Source organism: Heterodontus francisci, chromosome 36, assembly GCF_036365525.1.
Source record: "Heterodontus francisci isolate sHetFra1 chromosome 36, sHetFra1.hap1, whole genome shotgun sequence".
NCBI lineage: Eukaryota > Metazoa > Chordata > Chondrichthyes > Heterodontiformes > Heterodontidae > Heterodontus > Heterodontus francisci.
In genome coordinates, this window is record NC_090406.1 from 16,866,088 (window position 1) to 16,888,301 (window position 22,214).

The 22,214-nt window shown below is 43.5% G+C and overlaps 1 protein-coding gene across 2 annotated transcripts in view; it reads right to left on the reverse strand.

Annotated features, from left to right (window-relative positions):
* The window catches only part of rnf126 (ring finger protein 126), a 59,450-nt gene that overhangs the window by 32,983 nt on the left and 4,253 nt on the right, over window positions 1-22,214 (reverse strand). For both annotated transcript variants that reach the window (XM_068016231.1, XM_068016232.1), the window contains exons 2-3: window positions 2,964-3,025; window positions 178-241 (exon numbers count right to left, since the gene is read on the reverse strand). In XM_068016231.1, coding sequence (XP_067872332.1) covers window positions 178-241; window positions 2,964-3,025 — 126 coding nt within the window. The remainder of the gene's footprint in view (window positions 1-177; window positions 242-2,963; window positions 3,026-22,214) is intronic.

The following is a 22,214-nucleotide window of genomic DNA, read 5'->3' on the forward strand; positions in this document are numbered from 1 at the left end:
ACTTTAATACTTTTGTATTGACTAGGATTAAAACAAGGTGAACTGATATTGTAAGATTTTGTTAAGGATTTAAAAAGTTATAATTAAAAGAAAAGTACTCATTGAAAATGTAATTCTAGCATAAAGCAAATTAGTAACTGAAGTTACTTGAAACCCAGCGAAAACCATGCTACCAACCTCAAATAACTGTCGAGTCTGGTCGCTTGCAGAAGCTGTTGAACTTGAGCCATTCTCAGTATTTCTGGAAGAATTCCAAATATTGCATAATTAACAATGTCAAAATGTATAGTTTCCATAAGAATCTGCAACTAGCTATTATAGAATAATGCACAATAAGGCAGGCTGCTGCATCTGTACCAAAGTCAGAGACCATGTGAAAGCCAAACAGTAACACCAGTTTCAGTTAAGGGTTATTTTGCTATATTTTGTTTCAAAATACCAACAGTTCCAGAGAATAACTGAATATATTGGTAAAGGTCTAGAATGGACAACTCTAGATTGGCATTTCATATATCCTTGCAAGATTGTAGTCTGCTGCTTTCAGGACTCTTCATTGTGGCCAGTTTCATGGCTCATTTTAAATTAAACAATTAGCATGCTTTGTAAAATGGAACTGACTAAATAACCTAGCCTATTCACAACTGTACCTGAGCTGTCTAAAAGGAGAATGAAAGCATAGGCAGGACCTTCAAGCAATATAAAGTACTTAGAAATCTGCCATTTTGGGTTCCTCTTCTGATCAGGAAGCTGATTAGTGGACGGAAATTACAAAGCTTAAGCAGCTCCATCGGAAATGCTGCAGATAAGCTACTGACCTAGCACTTTCTGACTTGGAGGAGTCAGAGCAGAGGAAAAAAAAATAGTTAAAAAAAAAAATCAATAATATAAGCTTGTCAGCTTGGAAGATGAGGAGAATCACTTTAGGTAGTCATGAGTTCAAATCCTACTGACACTAACACTCGAGCTGAACATACAACAGGAGGACAAAATGGAAAATGCATTAAATGACTAACCTTTTTGAGCCATACTAGATCCTAAGCCAGACAACTTGTATATATAAATTCAGACAGTTTTTATCCATGACTGTTACATCAATTCCAAGAGTAAGCAGTTCCTCTTCCTTCCCATTACCCAAGGTAGAAACTCATGTTTGCATACAGTTTGATGTGCACTAGCAGCTTTCCAGCATCTCACCCGAAGCGTTTTTTTTGACATGCTCTGAAGAACTTTCACTTTTGGAGTGAAAATGCAATGCAAGTGGAAAATCAAGTCGGACGTGAACAACATTAGAAACTTTGAGGCGCTACAGCTTGGTTCAACATGCAGACCCTTCCTATCAACTTACTTTCTCAGTCAACTCTTAACACATCATCTAGTCTGTAAGGGCAATAGTATGACAAAGGTTATTAAAAGAGACTTCACTGCACCCCAAAATTTAAACAGTTTTATTAAATACTCAATTCAAACAAACATCAGATACTTTTCAAACTGACTGTAACCCCTATTTTTATGGTGGCAAAGTTGGCGCTTCAAAAGAACAGAAATTTCTGTCACTATAAAATGCAAAGTTCAACTATTGATAATGCAAAGAGTCAGAATGATGAGCAACTTACTCTTTAACTTACACTGTACCTTCCAGGAGAATTTTTGCAACAGTGTGAGTATTCCACCATATTCAGAAAACATTTTAAGATTGAAAGCAGTAATCAGCTACTATCTTAGTAGGATTCTGTGCAGAATACGGAGGAGCTCTTAAAAAAAAACTAGGCCATTCATTTGGAGAAAGTCTTTGTTACGAAATTGTGAAACAAATAAATTCAGCAAGATATAAATAATCTCCTAAAATGTTGATCAAAGAGTCAGAGGATATGCTGAATTGTGAAGGTAAAGTGCAAGAAGTGTACTTGCAGGAACTATATATTTATACACACACGATTTTGTTTATATATACTAGTGTCTCATGATGTTGCTCAGAGCGCGCCAGATGTTTTATCAGACCAAGTATGTTACGCCAAGTAGTATTAGGGAAGAGACATATTTATGAACTTTGGTGGGCTGCCATGAAGAGCTGAGGACATTGGGAAGGAAGCCTGGGGTTTGGCAGCAACAGGTTTGGGTTTTATGCACTTTGGCTGAAGTTTGGGTGTGGGGGTGGGGGGCGGGGGGGAAAAGAGAGAGTGGGGGGGGGGGAGAAAAGAGAGAGTGGGGGGAAAAAGAGGAGTGGGGGCAGTTCTAGGATCCGGAAGCACTGTGGAGGGGGGCTCTGGAATCAGCCAGCTAAATCTTTTGAGGAATAAGATCCCAAGCATATTGTGGCAAACCCCACAAAGTAGTGCAGCTATAGTTCCAAAAGTCACATTAAAAGTTACATACAAAAAAATACTAGTTAAGCTCAAGTTGTGGGGTTTCAGGGCAAAAACAGGAAATGAATGAGAAATTGTTAGAAGTGTAGAAAACAAAATGGCACAGGAGATGAGTTGGATTCAGAAACTAAGCAAATTGGTCAAATTTACAAGATACCAAAATTGATCACATCTGCAACTGTTTTATATTATTGTGGTGTGCTAACTCAAAAGGGCACTGGAAAATCATTGCATGTACTGGGCCAGTACTTAAGCTGGTACCCTCAATAAAGTTCAGCATTTATAATATTCTTGCAAACACAATAGATAGCTTACTCCATTTTTTGGCAGGGAAGTGGGGAAAAAAAGTCAGTCAGTCAGTCATTCACCAGTACACTACCAAATTTCGATTCTGATCCTCATAATAGCATACCAATATAAGATTACAGATTTAATCTTGGATTACAATTCTTCATCCAATGTATTTGTTATCTTGCTAGTCCAAAATACATTATGGGGGGAGGCAGCAATACGATGTTACAGAGGTTGCCTGCAGGACTTATGATTTTTTTTAAATTACAAAGCTATTTATGACATTGCTGTATAATGATGCTGTTTTACCTTGGTACTTGATCAAGTAATTCTTCTATAAAACCAGAGTCACATCTCGGACATGTATATTCCTGGGGATAAAATAAATCAGAAAACAAAAGACAATAAAGCTAAACATTTGAAATTGTTTTTAAAAAATGTATTTTAAATATAGTGCACATATTAGTCCCTGGTAATAACATACTAAGTACAACCACAGCTACAGACAAGGGTAGAAAAATACAGTGAAGCAGTATCCTTTTTTGCGACAACCATTTGACATTTATATTCTTTAGTTTCACTGTTAGATGCATCATTTCCCATTAAAATGATGGCAGACAACCCTCAACAGGTGCTACAATATAACCATCTGCCAGAAGGTGGGTAAACGTTCTCATTTTCCTTGTGCTTTTCCTGGCGAAATGCCTTGCCTTTAAGTCAAATATTTTAATGGTGGTCTTAATAAGAAGGGAACCATACAAGCAAAGAAACTGCCACAAAAAAGTCCACACAGTCAACTCAGTATACTTAAAAATTAAAGTACCCTACTTTATGACTTTTCAAAGTTCAGAATGATGAGTAGGAAATGCAGGCTCAACACCTCTATCCAATTGCAGTAAAGGCTCCAAGTTGTCTTCAAAGCTATTTTTTCAGATAATCATGATTACTGTCTAGTCTAGATTTCTTCTGTTTTGCAACTAATTGGTGTACATTTCATTGATCAGAAAATAGTTCAAAGCATTCCCCTCATTTTTGTTTAAAGTTATTCTCGCTGGCAGGCAACCGTCCCCAACAAGTGTTGGTTCGTCTGGGAGAGAGAGCTCAGACTGAACAAGCTTTATTGCTGGCATTCCTTTCAGAATAAAATATAGAGTTACAGCTGCAGCTTGAATATTCTTAACATTAGCATGAAGTTCTGGTGTGAGCACCAGCAGCTTTTGTGGCTCAGTTCCAGTCATGATTTTGAAAGTCCAGCAATGTCTCAAGTATGGCAGCCAGCGTGGTATTAGCTGCACAATGTAATTTTAGTTTAATAGTTCTTAGTGATAGCCATATGATGAAATGATTTCTAGTTAAAAACATTAACAATTTTTGTTATTGGTATAGTCAATAAAAACTGGTAGCGGTCACATCTTCATTTAGCCCACTAACCCTATATTGTATATGCCACTGTCCAAACATCCACACTCACTACAAGCTGTGATTGATAATTCTGAATCAGCTGATGAGCAATTGCATGCGGATATTAATTGGACTGAATGAATTCCAGTAACTCCACAGCTCAGCAACACAAAAATTACTAGATACATAATTATGGTTCAGTAACAGGAATAATTTGTGAAAAATCAGATGTTTTACTAAGTTACAATTTACTTACTTCAAAATGATTTTAAAAAGTCAACTTTAAAATAAAGTGCAGAAAACAAAACAAAAAATTCAGAAACCATGGAAGGCCATAATTTGGTTTTGCAATGTTGTTGCTGAGATTGGTTATCACAATTATAACTGCTGTCTTAAAACCTAGAAAATTCCCACAAACCCTTTTATCAGCAGCACCGTATTCTTGATTTCACAGCTAGTAAATCTTCAAATCACTCCCTTAAATCAATCAAGCTATTGTAAATGCAATTTATGTAATACATAAGTCATGGCACCAAGTACATAACTGTGCCCAATTCCATGAAATAAACGACCAATTCATTGAAAAAGACAACTTTATTTAGTGCTATGTATAGAACAAATGCCTTGCCGTACAAGTCACACTTTATAGCTTAACGGCTATGACAGGTTCCAGCTCTTCAAAGTGAGAATGAAACCAGTCTGCATTCTGCTTCTCACGTTTGCCAAAGGTGATCATTGCTGAGTCACTGATGGCGTCTCTGATGTGGGCCCACTTCATCTCTGCATCCCCTACACGAGTGTTTTGAAGGGCTTTTTCAAGTGAATTTAGAAACTTATGCAACAGCTGTGGATAAGAAATTCTGTTCGTGTTGATGCGCGGGCGGCCCTTCTGCTTGGAGTGATGTAGCTTCTTGGGTTTGAGGTTAACTTTGCTGCACACCAGGGAGTGATCAGTGTCAGTCCGCACGGTGGAAGCTGCATGTGATTTGGACACTGTTTATAGAGGCTCGCCTTGTGACGATGAGGTCCAGCTGGTGCCAACGACGTGATCTTGGGTGCCTCCATGAAGCCGGGGTGACAGGGTTTAGTATGAAAGAACGAGTTGGTGATGCAGAGGTTGTGATAGGTACACAACTCCAGCAGTCTCTATCCACTCTCATTTATCCAATGCCATAGCACCCAAGGCAGGAGGGCCATGAGTCATGGTCAGCCCCAACCCTGGCATTAAAGTCCCCCAGCAGGAACAAATGTTTGGTATTAGGAATGCTACTAAGGATATTATGGAGTTCCTCTGAGAACTGGTCTTTAGCTTCAGGTGGGGAGCAGAGTGTTGGAGCATAGGTACTGAGTAGGTGTACTGGACCAGAGGCGGTGAGCAGTTGGATGGACAGTATGCGTTCCGAACCATTTGAAGGTGGCTCCATCATGCTGAGCAAAGAGTTTCTGGTGGTGAAGCCCACTCCATGCAGTCTTGGTTCTTCAGGATCCCTACCCTACCAGTAGAAGGTGTAGTCTTGCTCTCTTAGAGATCTGCTCACAGGGAGGCGTGTCTCCTGAAGTGCTGCAATGTCCACATTGAGTCTACTGAGCTCGTTGTTAATGATGGCGGTCTTCCGAGAGTCGTTGATTTGTGTAAGGTCTTCCGACAGGCCAGGACATATGGTTCTGACGTTCCAGCTTGCAAAACAAAGGGCTGGTACCTTCTTTCCTTTTCTTGTTGTGCTGCTTGGTGCGATGTTACAATCCGCTTGTCGGGCAATGACCCGGAGCCCCAAGCACCCATTGAAGCAGGTGGGCTGTGGCAGGACAAAACCTTTCTGACGGGGGGCTGCCCGGTTTGAGGTGGGTGGTAGCTGTCCAGTGAGATGCGATGACCTCTCCCATCAACAAAGGCAACCTGTGGCACCCAATCTCTACGCCAACTGAGCTGGACTTATAACCCGTAACTGCTGCCTTCCATGTTGTTTTGGTCGCTGTGAGGCGACTATGGAGTGACCTCTTCACGGCACATGCCTGGGTGGATGTATGGAGGTTGTGAGATGCCCAAGCGTCAAAACCCCCCTCTCGTCCTTCCTAGTGGGGTTCAAAGGAGTGCAGAGCACGACATGTCAGAAGAAAGCCACCATACCTATTCCATTCACATGCCAAATAGTCACTACACTCCTTTTCTGTACACGTCAGGACAAAGTCACTGCACTGCGCCCCCTGTAGATTCTGCGCCACAACTAGTCACTACACTCCTGCCCGCTACTTACAGCATCCATTTCCATCTATTTAAAAAGTGAATTCATTTACAACCAAATAATCTTTGTATTATTTTGAGGCAGGCACACAATGCAGTTCTATTCCTGCACTTGATACCTGTCCTGCATATTTATACTTGTGGACAGTGCAATATGTTTACATTTCATTGCAATCCAAAAAAGTGAGAGCAATAAATGCTACCATTTATCTGGTCCAAAGGGTAAAGGGGCAGTGTACTAACCTAACATTGCATGTAAATCTTTTCAACCTGTATTCTTAGTTCCTGTCTCCTCCCATTCACCCATTAAAGGTCTTTTTCAGAAACACAGCATGCAGAGGATATTTTTGATTGTATTACAAAGTAACCAAGAAAAAACTATTTTATAGCTGGTAATGGCAAAACTAAGAATAATAAATTAAAATGATAATTACTACAAGTTGCTGAAAGCTTCGCAGCTACAATATAAAAGTTACATAGGATAATATTACTTGTTCCTTTGATATGTGAACTATTATAAGACTGATAGGACTACAATATCCAAAGAAAACATGGGTTTTTATTATAACTAAACTAGAACACGCACATCTAAACACATCTCACTGTCGGGCTACAGCCATAACTCCTTGGTCATTTACAGCTTGAGGTGGGCCTCTCAAGGTCATCCCACAAAATCCCCTTTTTTTCAAAGATAAAAACATATGTATGCTGTGCAATCTTGATACAGTTCGAACTAACTATACATGATTAAAACAAACGTTATTTACAAGTAAGAAAGATTAACACGCAAGCGTAGAGGTGGTTTGCTTATTCGCCCCCATCTTATCGTAAACCTCTTTCCAGATCAAAGCTCGTCTTGACAACTCCTCTCAGACTCTGATGACTTGGAATTCTGGTTAGCACGTTCTTCTTCTGTGCTCATGGCCTCTGTACGTTCATCTTCAGACTCTGCCTTTGAACGTGTCCCCAATGCCACAGGGTTGTTCTCCAAGTTGACTTCGGTTCCGTCTGAGAATTGCACCACTGGGTGTCTGGATCTTGTACTATCTAGGCCGGTCGCATATCCTCACAACTTCTGCAGGATACCAAGTTCCCAATGCACGATTGAAGATTCTAACTACTCACAAAATCGAGCAATTCTGGTCCTGCTTGCCTGTTATATGATGCCTTCATCTCCCCTTGTTTAGAAAGCTTAGAAAAATGGCAACTGGCAACATCACCAATCACCAGCAATCCCTCTGGCCTCCGGGTTCTTGCTGCAACATACTGTAATTGCCTCTTTGTGCCAAGACTCTCAGCCTTTTTGTCGTCCTTTACAAGAAGCAATCCGATACACTCCACCTGGATATTTTGTATTATCTTTGGTCAGTTGTTGACTTCATGTATTGTGACAATTCGTAAACCTCAGCATACTGGAAGTCCTGCAACAGTCCTGTTGTGTCTACAACGTAAAACATTCGTGGTAGCCATTCGGAGCTCTCATAGCTGCGCTGTAATATTATCGTTCCAATGCACTTGATTGGAGAGCCAATGTAAGCAGTTAGCTTAGCTGTGGTGGGTTGCACCACAGATTCCCATTTCTTAAGACACATGTCCTTCAGTATACAGACAGGCAGAATATTTGCACTTTCTCCAGTGCTTTCATGTCCTTTTATAGTATGGAGACCAGAACTGTTCACAGTACTCCAAGCGCAGCCTGACCAGAGTCCTACGTGAGCTTAACGTAACACCACTACTTTTGAATTCTATGCCCCTAGAAATTAATCCCAGTGTTTTGCTGACCTGAAACGCTGCTTTTAATGATTTGTTCACCTATATCCCTAGATCCCTTTGCTCTTCAAACCCAGTTTCTTATTTTCTAAAGGTGTAGGCGATGTTTCTATTTTTCCTACCAAAGCGCATCACCTCACATTTATCCATGTTAATTTGCCACAACTGCCCAGTATGCAAGTTTTCTGATGTCTTATTATGTTGCATTCTTCCTGTTTTAGCGATAACCCCCCAGTTTAATAGATGCAAATTCCGATAAGAGTTACTTGTTCCCAAGTCCAAATCATGAATGTAATTTATGAACAATGGTCCCTGCACCATTGGAACAACATTTTGTACCTTCCTCCAATCTGAACTACTCTTTACCTCTACTCTCTGCTTTCTATTTCTTTAGAAAATCTACTACCCAGCTATTTGTCCTGACTCCACACACCTTTCTCATGACCCTGCTGTATGGTCGCTTATCAAAAACCTTTTGAAAATTCAAGTATACAACATCTATTACATTACTCTGGTTTACTCTTCCCATTAATTTTTCAAAGGACTTTATCAGGTTAAGCTAGGAATTAGCCTGCCAAAATCCATGCTTTTTTTTTTTAACTCCCACATTTTGCGCTCTCTCCCTTTTTGTATACAGGAACAACATTAGTTAGACATACAAACATACATACCTCAGACCTGGGGTTTTATCCTCAATTTTCCTAGTTTGTCAATTATTTCCTCCATTCCTACCCCGACTGTGTTAATATTCTTTCAAAGTTCATCCTCTCACCTCTAAGTTCTTCATATTCCCTTTTATCCTCTTTCCCTTTAGTATGTAAGTACTTCTATGTCCTTTTCTTCAGATTAAAATTTTCCTTTTAGTTATTTATTCATCTAAGGTGCCCCATAATTACTTTGCTTGTTTTTGGCTTTTACTGAATGACATTTGTCGAACTCTATTGATTTGATTTTTAAGATTTCCCACTGTTTTACTGTCTTTATTGTTTCCAAGATTTTCTCCCAGTTTACCTTTAGCTCCACCCTCATTTTCTCATAATTTGCTCTTTCCAATCTATTATCTTCCTATTTATATAACTCTTGACCATTGAGATGCAGAAAGATGGCAACAGCGCAGGTTCAATCCCCGTACTGGCTGTGGTAGTTGATGGAGGTCTGCCTCCTTGCCTTGCCCCACGCTTGAGGAGTGGTGATCCTCAAGCTATACATCACCAACTGTCTCTCTCATGGGGAGAGATGCCTATGGTCCTTTGGGGATTATGGCTAGAGCAATAACTCTTGATCCTAATCATGAACCTGACTATGTTGCGATCACTACTACTAACCCTCCTACTCCTCTTGTCTGTTCTGGTTCATTACCCCTTATAAGATCAGTAATGATTCTACTTTTGCAGACTTTTTGCATATTGAGTGAGAAAGGAGTCCTGTATACGCTTTACTCCTTTCACAACTTCTTCCTGCCAGGTTATTTGCAGGTAGTTGACATCTCCCATGATTAATTATCCTATGGCTCCTACTCACCTTGTAGATTTACCTACATATTTCTTCCAATTCCCTTCCAATATTTGGTGGTCAATAGTATACACCTATTAGGGTGATGGATCCCTTATCTTTTAGCTTAATCCACTTGGATCTGTACCTCTCTTAGCATACTAGCAGTAGAAATAAAGGCTGCACTAACATTTTCACCCTAGTTGGTCTAGTTACTAGGCTACTTCACAGGGTAGTTAAGAGTCAATACAGTGGTTTGGGACCAGAGTGACATATAGGCCAGTTAATATTCTTTAGGGAGAAGAATACTAGCAACCCAGCAGGGATTTTACAACAGCTGAGAGATTTTTTTTTAAATATACTGATGCCAGCTTTTTTCCCCCACTTTCTTTTTTTTTAAATAAACTAAATTAAAATTCTCCAACTAGCATGGTAGGATTTGAACTCCTGCTTTGGATTACTAGTCCAGTAACAATCACTACACTACTGTACCCACAACCTTTGAACAACTGGAGGAGAAGGGTAGGCTGCAAAAGCACAAGGGCCTGGAAATGAAGTTCAGCATCTCCATCAAAGTGAGGAGCAGCACCGAGATAAATCAATACATAGCTGATAAGGAGTTGTCAGTGCGGGCTGGGCAGACAGAAAGTTAGAATTCTGCTGAGACAATATCCATTGGGGAAGAGTGAACTTTGACCTGGATAACGCGCAAAGGGTCTATTATAGCTTAAAGCACAGGTTGGGTGTCAGTATTCTGTGCTGTTTGACCTTCCCAATTGATTGCTAGTCTGGCTCCCAGTCGCAACCCACTGGCCAATCATGGAATGCACGCCAGCACAGACATTGCACCAGAACAGACTGGGCTTTGCTGTGATGCCCTCCATGTTCTCAGCTCATAAAATGAAGACGGTCACTTTTGCAGTATGCAAGAGGGAAGACAGTGCCTCTGGAACCTCACCCTGCCAATAGTGTGCACATTATAGGAAGAGGGGAAACATATTGGAGGGAAAAAACACAATTAAGCCAAGAGGATGGGAGCTGTTAAATCAATATACAAACCATTACTTCAACTTTGGAAATGTCAGTATCTAACTGCAGGTACATTGTAACCATTGGTTCTGAATCTAAGCCTGGGACATTTCCTTAGAGTCTGAGTTAACACAGGGCCCAACTCTCAAAGCAAGTCACTGTGGTACCATTGGCCTTGGGCTCCCAGCTCATCAAGCGGCGAATCCTAGCTCTCACCTACTGCTGAGGGTCAGGGCCCTGCTCTGGGCTGTAGGTCTGTCCACGCTTGGTAACTGCGAGAGCATATATGGAAGCTAGCCCCAAGTTTCTTGGCAATGTCTCCAGCATTCCACTCCTGGTGCTCCCAAATGCTCCGCTCACACCGCTGTGTCATCACATAATGACCTCACAGTGAAGAGCCAGCGATTCAACCCCAGCCATTGGTCCATACAGTCCAAACGAGGAGCAGGCTGTAGCATTGCATTGACCAGAAACTTAACTGGACCAGCCACATAAACGTTGTGGGCATCATTGCAGGTCAGAGCTTGGGTATTCTGCTTACCTTGATGCTGGGTTAAAATCCTGGAACTCCCTACCCAACGGCATTGTGGTTGTCACTTCACTACATAGACTGCAGCAGTTCAAGACGACTCCACCACCTTCTCAAGAGCAACTAGGAATGGCAATAAATGCCAGTTTTGCCAGCAATGCTCATATCCCATGAATGATTTTTTTTTTAAACGTGAAACTAACTGTTCAAGGGAGGGTACAGGCCATATGGTTGACTCTTAATGCCACTTGAAACAGCTTAAGAAGCCACTACGTTTTTTGGGGGAAAAACTACACTAAATCCACCAATGAATTAGCTAACAATCAAACACTTCAAATTTAAAAAAAAATTCAGCTAAACAAACATTGACCAGCATTAAATGTCGTCACTAGGTTAATCTGTGCTACTTTTAACCTATCAAGCCGCTCTTATTTCGAGCACCATCAACCAATTGCATACATTCATTATTTTTGTGTTGATGTCAGTCAAAAATAAGTTGTTTTGTAGTAGCTTTTGTATACTTTTCCCCCCAGGATGAATTTGTGTGATTATCCAATTACCATGGTCAGGTATAGCATAACTAGATGCAATAAAGCCTTATGCTCTTGCTTGTACCCACCACTGCATCAGTGCAAAATCATCTTCACCTCTCATATCACCCAATCTGATGCTATGAGGAGACTGCCAAACTATTGCCAATTTTGCACTGTGGACTAAAAATTGGATTCAGACTACCCCAACTTATTTCACAGCCGCCCCTCACAGCCAGAGAGGAAACTTTCATTCCATCTGTGAGGCCTCGATTAAATCATTAGGTCATCCAAAATGATGGGCCCTTCCATCAGTTTTTACTTAGAAGGGCACAAACTGGAAGGATGAAAGGCAACAGAGGAAGATGCGACAGGCTATTGCAGCTAGCATCAGATAGGTCAAAACTGAAGTGTAACTTATATAAAAGAAAACTGTTTTGCTACATTGGCACCCTTTGCCCAAGTTATAGAAGTGCCCAGCTAACAAACTAAAAATACTAAAATACTGCAATTAGCTCATTGATAATCTAAACAATTTTCCATTACAGCCCTAAACATCAGATAAAGTAAATGGTAAATTTTAAAATCAGATCAATCTAAAAGGATTAATGTAGTATTAGAGGTCACTAAAGGCATTATCCTCCTTACTAAAAGTAAAAAGGGAGAAGGATAAAAACCAAGAAAAGACTCATTTATATAACACCTATCACGACCACTGGAAGTCCCAAGGATCTTTACCGCCAATGGAGTACCGTTGAACTGTGGTGCAGCAGCCAACTTACACACAAAGTTCCCACAAACAACACTGTGACAATGATCAGATAATCTGTTTTTTTATATAAAGTGATGTTGATTGAGGGATAAATACTGGCCAGAATACCAGTAATAACTCCCCTGCTCTTGATCGAAATAGTGCCATGAAATCTTTTATAACTACCTGAGGGGGCAGACTGGGCCTCGGTTTAAAGTCTCATCCAAAAGACAGCACCAACACTGCAGCAGCCTTCCCTCAGTACTGCACTGGAATTTCAGCCCAGAATGTTGTGCTCAAGTACTGGAGTGGGGGTTGAACCCACAATCTACTGACTCAGAGGCAAGAGCGCTTCCAACCGAGTAACAGCTGACACCATGGGCTGAATTTTACGTCGCCCTAGCGGATCAGATGATGGCGTGGGGGCGGCGTAAAATTGAGCGGGAGTGTTCAGGAGGCCTACCCACCCCGTTCCCGCCTCCAGTGAACTTTACGGTGGTCGGGCCGGGGGAGGAAATGGCCCGTCCACCCGAGGCCAATCAAGGCCCTTAAGTGGCCACTCCACGGATATTTTACCCATGGCAAACGGGTGTACTGGGAGCGTGAAATGCCGCCCAGCGAAAGCTGCCGGCCTTTCCGCGCCCCGGGAAGGGGGGGGCCATGGCAGTCGGGCACAGGGTGCCCGATTGAGGGCCGCCCCTGCCTCCCAACTCACCCCTGGGACCCAAGAAGCCTCCTCCCCGCAAACGACCACCCTAGTCTCACCAGGGCACGACCGATCCCCCTGGTGAGGCATGCCCAACTTACCCAATTTCTAGGATCCATGGTGTCGGCTGGGCTGCAGTCCCAGCAGCAGCCACTGCTCCCGGTGGCACTGCTGGGACTAAGAGCTGCTGCCCGCTGGTTGGCCGACAGCTCACTGAGACAGGACCTCCTCCCTCAAGTGGGTGGAAGTCCCGCCCCCGGACATTTAAAGCCCGGGGATCCATAAAATACGGGATGGATCCCCAGGCGAGGCAAAAGCGGGTTTGCCGCTGACTTTTGCATCGGTGGCAAATTCCCGTCCGCATATAAAAGCGCCATTAACAGATTCAGCTTTTCCCTCGACCCAAGCACTTTGGGTTAAATTCACTACCCAATATCTAAAACAACTAACATCCAGTATTGTCATCTCAGCAAACACTTAAATTATAGCAAACAAAAATGCACTTGAAAGTATAACACTGCTTTGAATATTTTGCTGCAAAGAAAAATCTACAGTATTCTAGCTTTTTTTCAAAATTATAGTAATTTCTTACTTAAAAGCAAAATACTGCAGATGCTGGAAATCTGAAATAAAAACAAGAAATGCTGGAAATACTCAGCAGGTCTGGCATCTGTGGAGAGAGAAGCAGAGTTAACGTTTCAGGTCAGTGACCCTTCTTCAGAACTGGCAAATATTAGAAATGTAAAAGGTTATAAGCAAGTAAAGTGGGGGTGGGGCAAGAGATAACAAAGGAGATGGTGCAGATAGGACGAGGTCACAGAATAGTTGACCAGAAGTCACCAGAAGTTCCTTCACTGTCATTAGGTCAAAATTCTGGGACTCCCTCCCTAACAGCACTGTGCATGTACTTCCACCACATGGCCTGCACCACCACCTTCTCAAGGGCAATTAGGATGGGCAATAAAAGCTGGCTTTGCCAGTGATGTGCACATCCCATGATATAAATAAAATCTCAGGCTCACTGGCAGCTGGGTTCAGACCAAACTTTCATGTACAATATTGATAGCTGACAGTGAGCAGATGGAGCGGAGACAACTCCTCATTCTGGACTGGATACAAATCAAGATTCCAAAGGGAAAGGTTCTATTCCCAATGTGTCCTTAGCAGTAGAAATAAATTCACATAGCTCAAATTTACAGTTTACTTGAATCAAAATCTAGTGCCAATGTAATCCTAGTCAAATTCATTTAACTTACAACCACAGCATGTCTCTGCTTTAAAGACGTCTGCAAACGCGACATGAAATCCTGTGACTTTGATCACAAGTCGTGGGAGTCAGTTGCCAGCGTTCGCCAGAGCTGGCGGACAGCCATAAAGGCGGGGCTAAAGTGTGGCGAGTCGAAGAGACTTAGCAGTTGGCAGGAAAAAAGACAGGCGCAAGGGAAGAGCCAACTGTGTAACAGCCCCGACAATCAAATTTTTCTGCAGCACCTGTGGAAGAGCCTGTCACTCTAGAATTGGCCTTTATAGCCACTCCAGGCGATGCTCCACACACCACTGACCACCTCCAGGCGCTTATCCATTGTCTCTCGAGATAAGGAGGCCAAAGAAGAACAACCACAGCACACACATTTAGTCACACCTTATACCATTGCTATTATACAGAAATGTTATTTCTACATCCTGTGAATGTTATTCTGCGAGAGAAAAAAAATGCTTACTGTTCTAGTCACAAGCTGCAATGTTGAAAGCACAGTGTAATTATTCAAATCACAATAGCAAAAGTACACCTTTTTAGAATTAGAACATTACAGCGCAGTACAGGCCCTTCGGCCCTCGATGTTGCGCCGACCTGTGAAACCATCTGACCTACACTATTCCATTTTCATCCATATGTCTATCCAATGACCATTTAAATGCCCTTAAAGTTGGCGAGTCTACTACTGTTGCAGGCAGGGCGTTCCACGCCCTTACTACTCTCTGAGTAAAGAAACTACCTCTAACATCTGTCCTATATCTATCACCCCTCAACTTAAAGCTATGTCCCCTCGTGTTTGCCATCACCATCCGAGGAAAAAGACACTATCCACCCTATCTAACCCTCTGATTATCTTATATGTCTCTATTAAGTCACCTCTCCCCCTCCTTCTCTCCAACGAAAACAACCTCAAGTCCCTCAGCCTTTCCTCGTAAGACCTTCCCTCCATACCAGGCAACATCCTAGTAAATCTCCTCTGCACCCTTTCCAAAGCTTCCACATCCTTCCTATAATGCGGTGACCAGAACTGCACGCAATACTCCAGGTGCGGTCTCACCAGAGTTTTGTACAGCTGCAGCATGACCTCGTGGCTCCGAAACTCGATCCCCCTACTAATAAAAGCTAACACACCATATGCCTTCTTAACAGCCCTATTAACCTGGGTAGCAACTTTCAGGGATTTATGCACCTGGACACCAAGATCTCTCTGTTCATCTACACTACCAAGAATCTTCCCATTAGCCCAGTACTCTGTATTCCTGTTACTCCTTCCAAAGTGAATCACCTCACACTTTTCCGCATTAAACTCCATTTGCCATCTCTCAGCCCAGCTCTGCAGCCTATCTATGTCCCTCTGTACCCTACAACATCCTTCGGCACTATCCACAACTCCACCGACCTTAGTGTCATCTGCAAATTTACTAACCCACCCTTCTACACCCTCTTCCAGGTCATTTATAAAAATGACAAACAGCAGTGGCCCCAAAACAGATCCTTGCGGTACACCACTAGTAACTAAACTCCAGGATGAACATTTGCCATCAACCACCACCCTCTGTCTTCTTTCAGCTAGCCAATTTCTGATCCAAAGCTCTAAATCACCTTCAACCCCATACTTCCGTATTTTCTGCAATAGCCTACCATGGGGAACCTTATCAAACGCCTTACTGAAATCCATATACACCACATCCACTGCTTTACCCTCATCCACCTGTTTGGTCACCTTCTCGAAAAACTCAATAAGGTTTGTGAGGCACGACCTACCCTTCACAAAACCGTGCTGACTATCGATAATGAACTTATTCTTTGCAAGATGATTATAAATCCTGTCTCTTATAACCTTTTCCAACATTTTACCCACAACCGAAGTAAGGCTCACAGGTCTATAATTACCAGAACTGTCTCTACTCCCCTTCTTGAACAAGGGGACAACATTTGCTATCCTCCAGTCTTCCGGCACTATTCCTGTCGACAATGACGACATAAAGATCAAGGACAAAGGCTCTACAATCTCCTCCCTGGCTTCCCAGAGAATCCTAGGATAAATCCCATCTGGCCCAGGGGACTTATCTATTTTCACACTTTCCAAAATTGCTAACACCTCCTCCTTGTGAACCTCAATCCCATCTAGCCTAGTAGTCTGAATCTCAGTATTCTCCTTGACAACATTTTCTTTCTCTACTGTAAATACTGACGAAAAATATTCATTTAACGCTTCCCCTATCTCCTCTGATTCCACACACAACTTCCCACTACTATCCTTGATTGGCCCTAATCTAACTCTAGTCATTCTTTTATTCCTGATATACCTATAGAAAGCCTTAGGGTTTTCCTTGATCCTATCCGCCAATGACTTCTCGTGTCCTCTCCTTGCTCTTCTTAGCTCTCCCTTTAGATCCTTCCTGGCTAGCTTGTAACTCTCAAGCGCCCTAACTGAGCCTTCACGTCTCATCCTAACATAAGCCGCCTTCTTCCTTTTGACAAGCGCTTCAACCTCCACAAACATAGCTCTAGAACAAAGGAATGCCAATAACAGAATGGATTCTGAAGCTTGATCGCCATGGAAACTAGTATATGGATTATGAACAGAAAAAATCAACTACATTTTACAACTTAAAAAAAAAACTTCTAACCTTTTTTCACCAAACATGAAGTATAATATATGGATTTTGCAACAGTGTATTATTAGGCTAAATTCACTTGGGGGAAGGTCACACCTGCAGCCCTTGCCAATTAAAGATCTTCATACTTATGATATTGCTACCACTGCAATACTCTCTACATATTCTGTTTACGCATCGGCACAAATTTAAAAAAAACTCAAAACATCTCAGAACAGAATTAAATGGGCTCATAATTCCATTCCTGTAATTAGTTCTCTGGGGAAGGACAATGTATGCAATTTCAGTTTGGGGTGAAGTGACAATGTATTTGCATACCTAATTTTCCGTCTCACCATCCAAATAGAATTTACAGCATAGAAAGGGGCCATTTGACCCAACTGATCTGTACCAGTGTTTATGGTGCACGAGCCTCCTTCCAGCCCACTTCACTGAACCCTATCTGCATACTATTCTATTCTCACTCATGTACTTACCTAGATTTCCCTTAAAGTTATCACTATTAAACTATTACAGCAGAAAATAAAGATAAGTGGAAAGGAGGACTAACAGTCTCTGAATTTAATGCAAGTTATTTTCAAAAGGGTAAGAGGAATGGTAGTCCACCTTTGCAAGGGCAAGATGGCACCCAACTAGTGGACATGCAATGCAATACTGTCAGGAATAAAACACAGAATTACCTAAAAGCAAAACAGGATAATGTGTCATATGTTATGAGCTGGTACTTTCTAGACACTAGTATTTGAGCTCTCCTGAGACTTCCCACTGACATTTCACAAGCACTATCTACAATAGAACAAAAGAAAAGGATATTCCCAAGGAATATATAGCCAATTAAGTACCTTTGCAGTACAATATAGGAATAACACAACCACTTACAGCAAGGTCCCACACAGTAATGAGGTAATAACCAGAATAGGTTTACGATATTGGCTGAGGGCTGAATGTTGGTCAGCAGACTAGAAGTACCTTTGCCCGCCACACAAGCCCGCTCCCCCCCCCACCGCCACTTCTTTAAAAACTACCATTTTTATTTCAACCTGAGTGGCCAAGAGAGTGTGGGAAAATGGCGCGCAGACACGGAACACAAAAGTCCGAGTGTATCAAGCCTGTGTCCTCAGTACCTTGCTCTACGGCAGCAAGGCCTGGACAACGTACGTCAGCCAAGAGCGACATCTCAATTCATTCCATCTTCGCTGCCTCCGGAGAATCCTTGGCATTAGGTGGCAGGACCGTATCTCCAACACAGAAGTCCTTGAGGTGACCAACATCCCCCAGCATATACACCCTACTGAGCCAGCGGCGTTTGAGATGGCTTGGCCATGTGAGCCGCATGGAAGATGGCAGGATCCCCAAGGACACATTGTACAGCGAGCTCGTCACTGGTATCAGACCCACCGGCCGTCCATGTCTCCGCTTTAAAGACATCTGCAAACTCGACATGAAGTCCTGTGACACTGATCACAAGTCGTGGGAGTCAGTTGCCAGCGATCGCCAGAGCTGGCGGGCAGCCATAAAGGCGGGGCTAAAGTGCGGCGAGTCAAAGAGACTTAGTAGTTGGCAGGAAAAAAAGACAGAAGCGCAAGGGGAGAGCCAACTATGTAACAGCCCCGACAACCAATTGTATCTGCAGCACCTGTGGAAGAGTCCGTCACTCTAGAATTGGCCTTTATAGCCACTCCAGGCGCTGCTTCACAAACCATTGATCACCTCCAGGCACTTACCCATTGTCTCTTGAGGCAAGGAGGCCAAAGAAGAAGAGGGTAGACAGGGTCTGTTGCACATCTCATCCGAGAGACAGCACCTCTGATATTCAGTGCAGTACTGCACTGAATGTCAGCCGAGATTTGATGTCCGAATCTCTAACAGCAGGTCAGTGCTACCACTGGAGCAAGGCTGACACACACCTATTCCAATGCAATCATATAAAGCACGAGTAATCATCACCCTCATTAATCACCAAGGTAGAATGTTCTAGAATATGGAAAACAAAACTGCAACTACAAATTGAAACAGAAAGCTAAAATAACTATGGCAATGACTGTTCAGTCACGAGGTCAATGGTCACAATTTTAAAAAGTGTCAACTTCAGCAACAGGAGACAAACCATCCATAATAAATCTAAGATTTGAGCTATAGTTTGTAGATGGTACTTTTCAATATTTTTGTGTAATGATTGTGAAAATATGAAAATCTAACCAACGACCCACCACACCACCACCACCCCCGATCCCCCCACCGCCACCCCAAGCTGATACACCATCAGTCCCTAAAATTACTGAAGCTTGAGTATTTCACAATGCCTGACAGGTACCATTGGACTTCACCTCTGAAAAAAACAAAAATACTTAATAGGAAAGCATTTTTTCTGCAAGTGCTAGCATTTTCACTACTTCCTTGATTTATTTCCAATGATCAATAGGTGGCGTCCTGAGAAAATCTGTATCAAGACAGTTGCCAGATTCTGCCCCTACTAATAGTCGCACAAAGCATCACTCATTTCCAAGAAAGGAGAAAGCCGGAGATCTTTCCATATCAAGCCTATGGCATTACAACTAGAGAAAACACTAGATCTGGCAACTGGGAATTCCCCATTGTGAAACAGAAAACGACACCAGTCTTTACTATTATTTCTGCCCTTTATATATTCCGTTTCATTGTAGTTATAAGAAAATAAAATACAACACATTTACAGTGAAATAAATCCAAATGCTAGGATAAAATTATCCAATAAATTCTGCTGATAACAAACAGATATGGTCCAGTTCCAAATATGAACTGGCAACCTGCACTCAATTTAAACGGAACTACCATTATAACTTTTAAAACAGAAAGTGTGTCAGCTTCTCTCTTCACAGATGCTGACTGACCTGAACATTTCCAGCATTTTCAGTTTTTATTTCAGATTTCCAGCAACCTCGTATATTTTGCTTTCCTTTGTACCATTTAGAATTAAGCCACAGAAAAGTCTTACACCAGTTGATTACGTAAGTTAATCGTAAATTTGGCAGGTCTGGAGTGTCTGAACAGCTCCTTTAAATTGGGCAAGCTGAACTGCAGTAATGGCTCATTTAAAAGTTCATAACCTTGAAACATTTATCGATTGGATATAGGAAAGAAAATCAAAGTGAAATGCAAGTAAAATGAACAGAAATTAATCTGGTCTCAGGAGGGGCCACCCACCAGAAAGACAAAGTGAGAGCATGTTCAGGGGATTGAGAGGGGGCGAGAGAGCGAGAACCTTCAGGGGGGTGAGAAGAGAGGGGACGAGAAAGACAGAAAGACAGAGTGAGGAGAGAGAGAGAGAGAGGAGAGAGGGAGAGGAGAGAAGAGAGAGGAGAGAGGGAGAGGAGAGAAGAGAGAGGAGAGAGGGGAGGAGAGAAGAGAGAGGAGAGAGGGGAGGAGAGAAGAGAGAGGAGAGAGGGGAGGAGAGAAGAGAGAGGAGAGAGGGGAGGAGAGAAGAGAGAGGAGAGGGGGGAGGAGAGAAGAGAGAGGAGAGGGGGGAGGAGAGAAGAGAGAGGAGAGGGGGGAGGAGAGAAGAGAGAGAGAGGGGGGAGGAGAGAAGAGAGAGAGAGGGGGGAGGAGAGAAGAGAGAGAGAGGGGGGAGGAGAGAAGAGAGAGAGAGGGGGGAGGAGAGAAGAGAGAGAGAGGGGGGAGGAGAGAAGAGAGAGAGAGGGGGGAGGAGAGAAGAGAGAGAGAGGGGGGAGGAGAGAAGAGAGAGAGAGGGGGGAGGAGAGAAGAGAGAGAGAGGGGGGAGGAGAGAAGAGAGAGAGAGGGGGGAGGAGAGAAGAGAGAGAGAGGGGGGAGGAGAGAAGAGAGAGAGAGGGGGGAGGAGAGAAGAGAGAGAGAGGGGGGAGGAGAGAAGAGAGAGAGAGGGGGGAGGAGAGAAGAGAGAGAGAGGGGGGAGGAGAGAAGAGAGAGAGAGGGGGGAGGAGAGAAGAGAGAGAGAGGGGGGAGGAGAGAAGAGAGAGAGAGGGGGGAGGAGAGAAGAGAGAGAGAGGGGGGAGGAGAGAAGAGAGAGAGAGGGGGGAGGAGAGAAGAGAGAGAGAGGGGGGAGGAGAGAAGAGAGAGAGAGGGGGGAGGAGAGAAGAGAGAGAGAGGGGGGAGGAGAGAAGAGAGAGAGAGGGGGGAGGAGAGAAGAGAGAGAGAGGGGGGAGGAGAGAAGAGAGAGAGAGGGGGGAGGAGAGAAGAGAGAGAGAGGGGGGAGGAGAGAAGAGAGAGAGAGGGGGGAGGAGAGAAGAGAGAGAGAGGGGGGAGGAGAGAAGAGAGAGAGAGGGGGGAGGAGAGAAGAGAGAGAGAGGGGGGAGGAGAGAAGAGAGAGAGAGGGGGGAGGAGAGAAGAGAGAGAGAGGGGGGAGGAGAGAAGAGAGAGAGAGGGGGGAGGAGAGAAGAGAGAGAGAGGGGGGAGGAGAGAAGAGAGAGAGAGGGGGGAGGAGAGAAGAGAGAGAGAGGGGGGAGAGAAGAGAGAGAGAGGGGAGGAGAGAAGAGAGAGAGAGGGGAGGAGAGAAGAGAGAGAGAGGGGAGGAGAGAAGAGAGAGAGAGGGGAGGAGAGGAGAGAGAGAGAGGGGAGGAGAGGAGAGAGAGAGAGGGGAGGAGAGGAGAGAGAGAGAGGGGAGGAGAGGAGAGAGAGAGAGGGGAGGAGAGAAGAGAGAGAGAGGGGAGGAGAGAAGAGAGAGAGAGGGGAGGAGAGAAGAGAGAGAGAGGGGAGGAGAGAAGAGAGAGAGAGGGGAGGAGAGGAGAGAGAGAGAGGGGAGGAGAGAAGAGAGAGAGAGGGGAGGAGAGAAGAGAGAGAGAGGGGAGGAGAGAAGAGAGAGAGAGGGGAGGAGAGAAGAGAGAGAGAGGGGAGGAGAGAAGAGAGAGAGAGAGGAGGAGAGAAGAGAGAGAGAGAGGAGGAGAGAAGAGAGAGAGAGAGGAGGAGAGAAGAGAGAGAGAGAGGAGGAGAGAAGAGAGAGAGAGAGGAGGAGAGAAGAGAGAGAGAGAGGAGGAGAGAAGAGAGAGAGAGAGGAGGAGAGAAGAGAGAGAGAGAGGAGGAGAGAAGAGAGAGAGAGAGGAGGAGAGAAGAGAGAGAGAGAGGAGGAGAGAAGAGAGAGAGAGAGGAGGAGAGAAGAGAGAGAGAGAGGAGGAGAGAAGAGAGAGAGAGAGGAGGAGAGAAGAGAGAGAGAGAGGAGGAGAGAAGAGAGAGAGAGAGGAGGAGAGAAGAGAGAGAGAGAGGAGGAGAGAAGAGAGAGAGAGA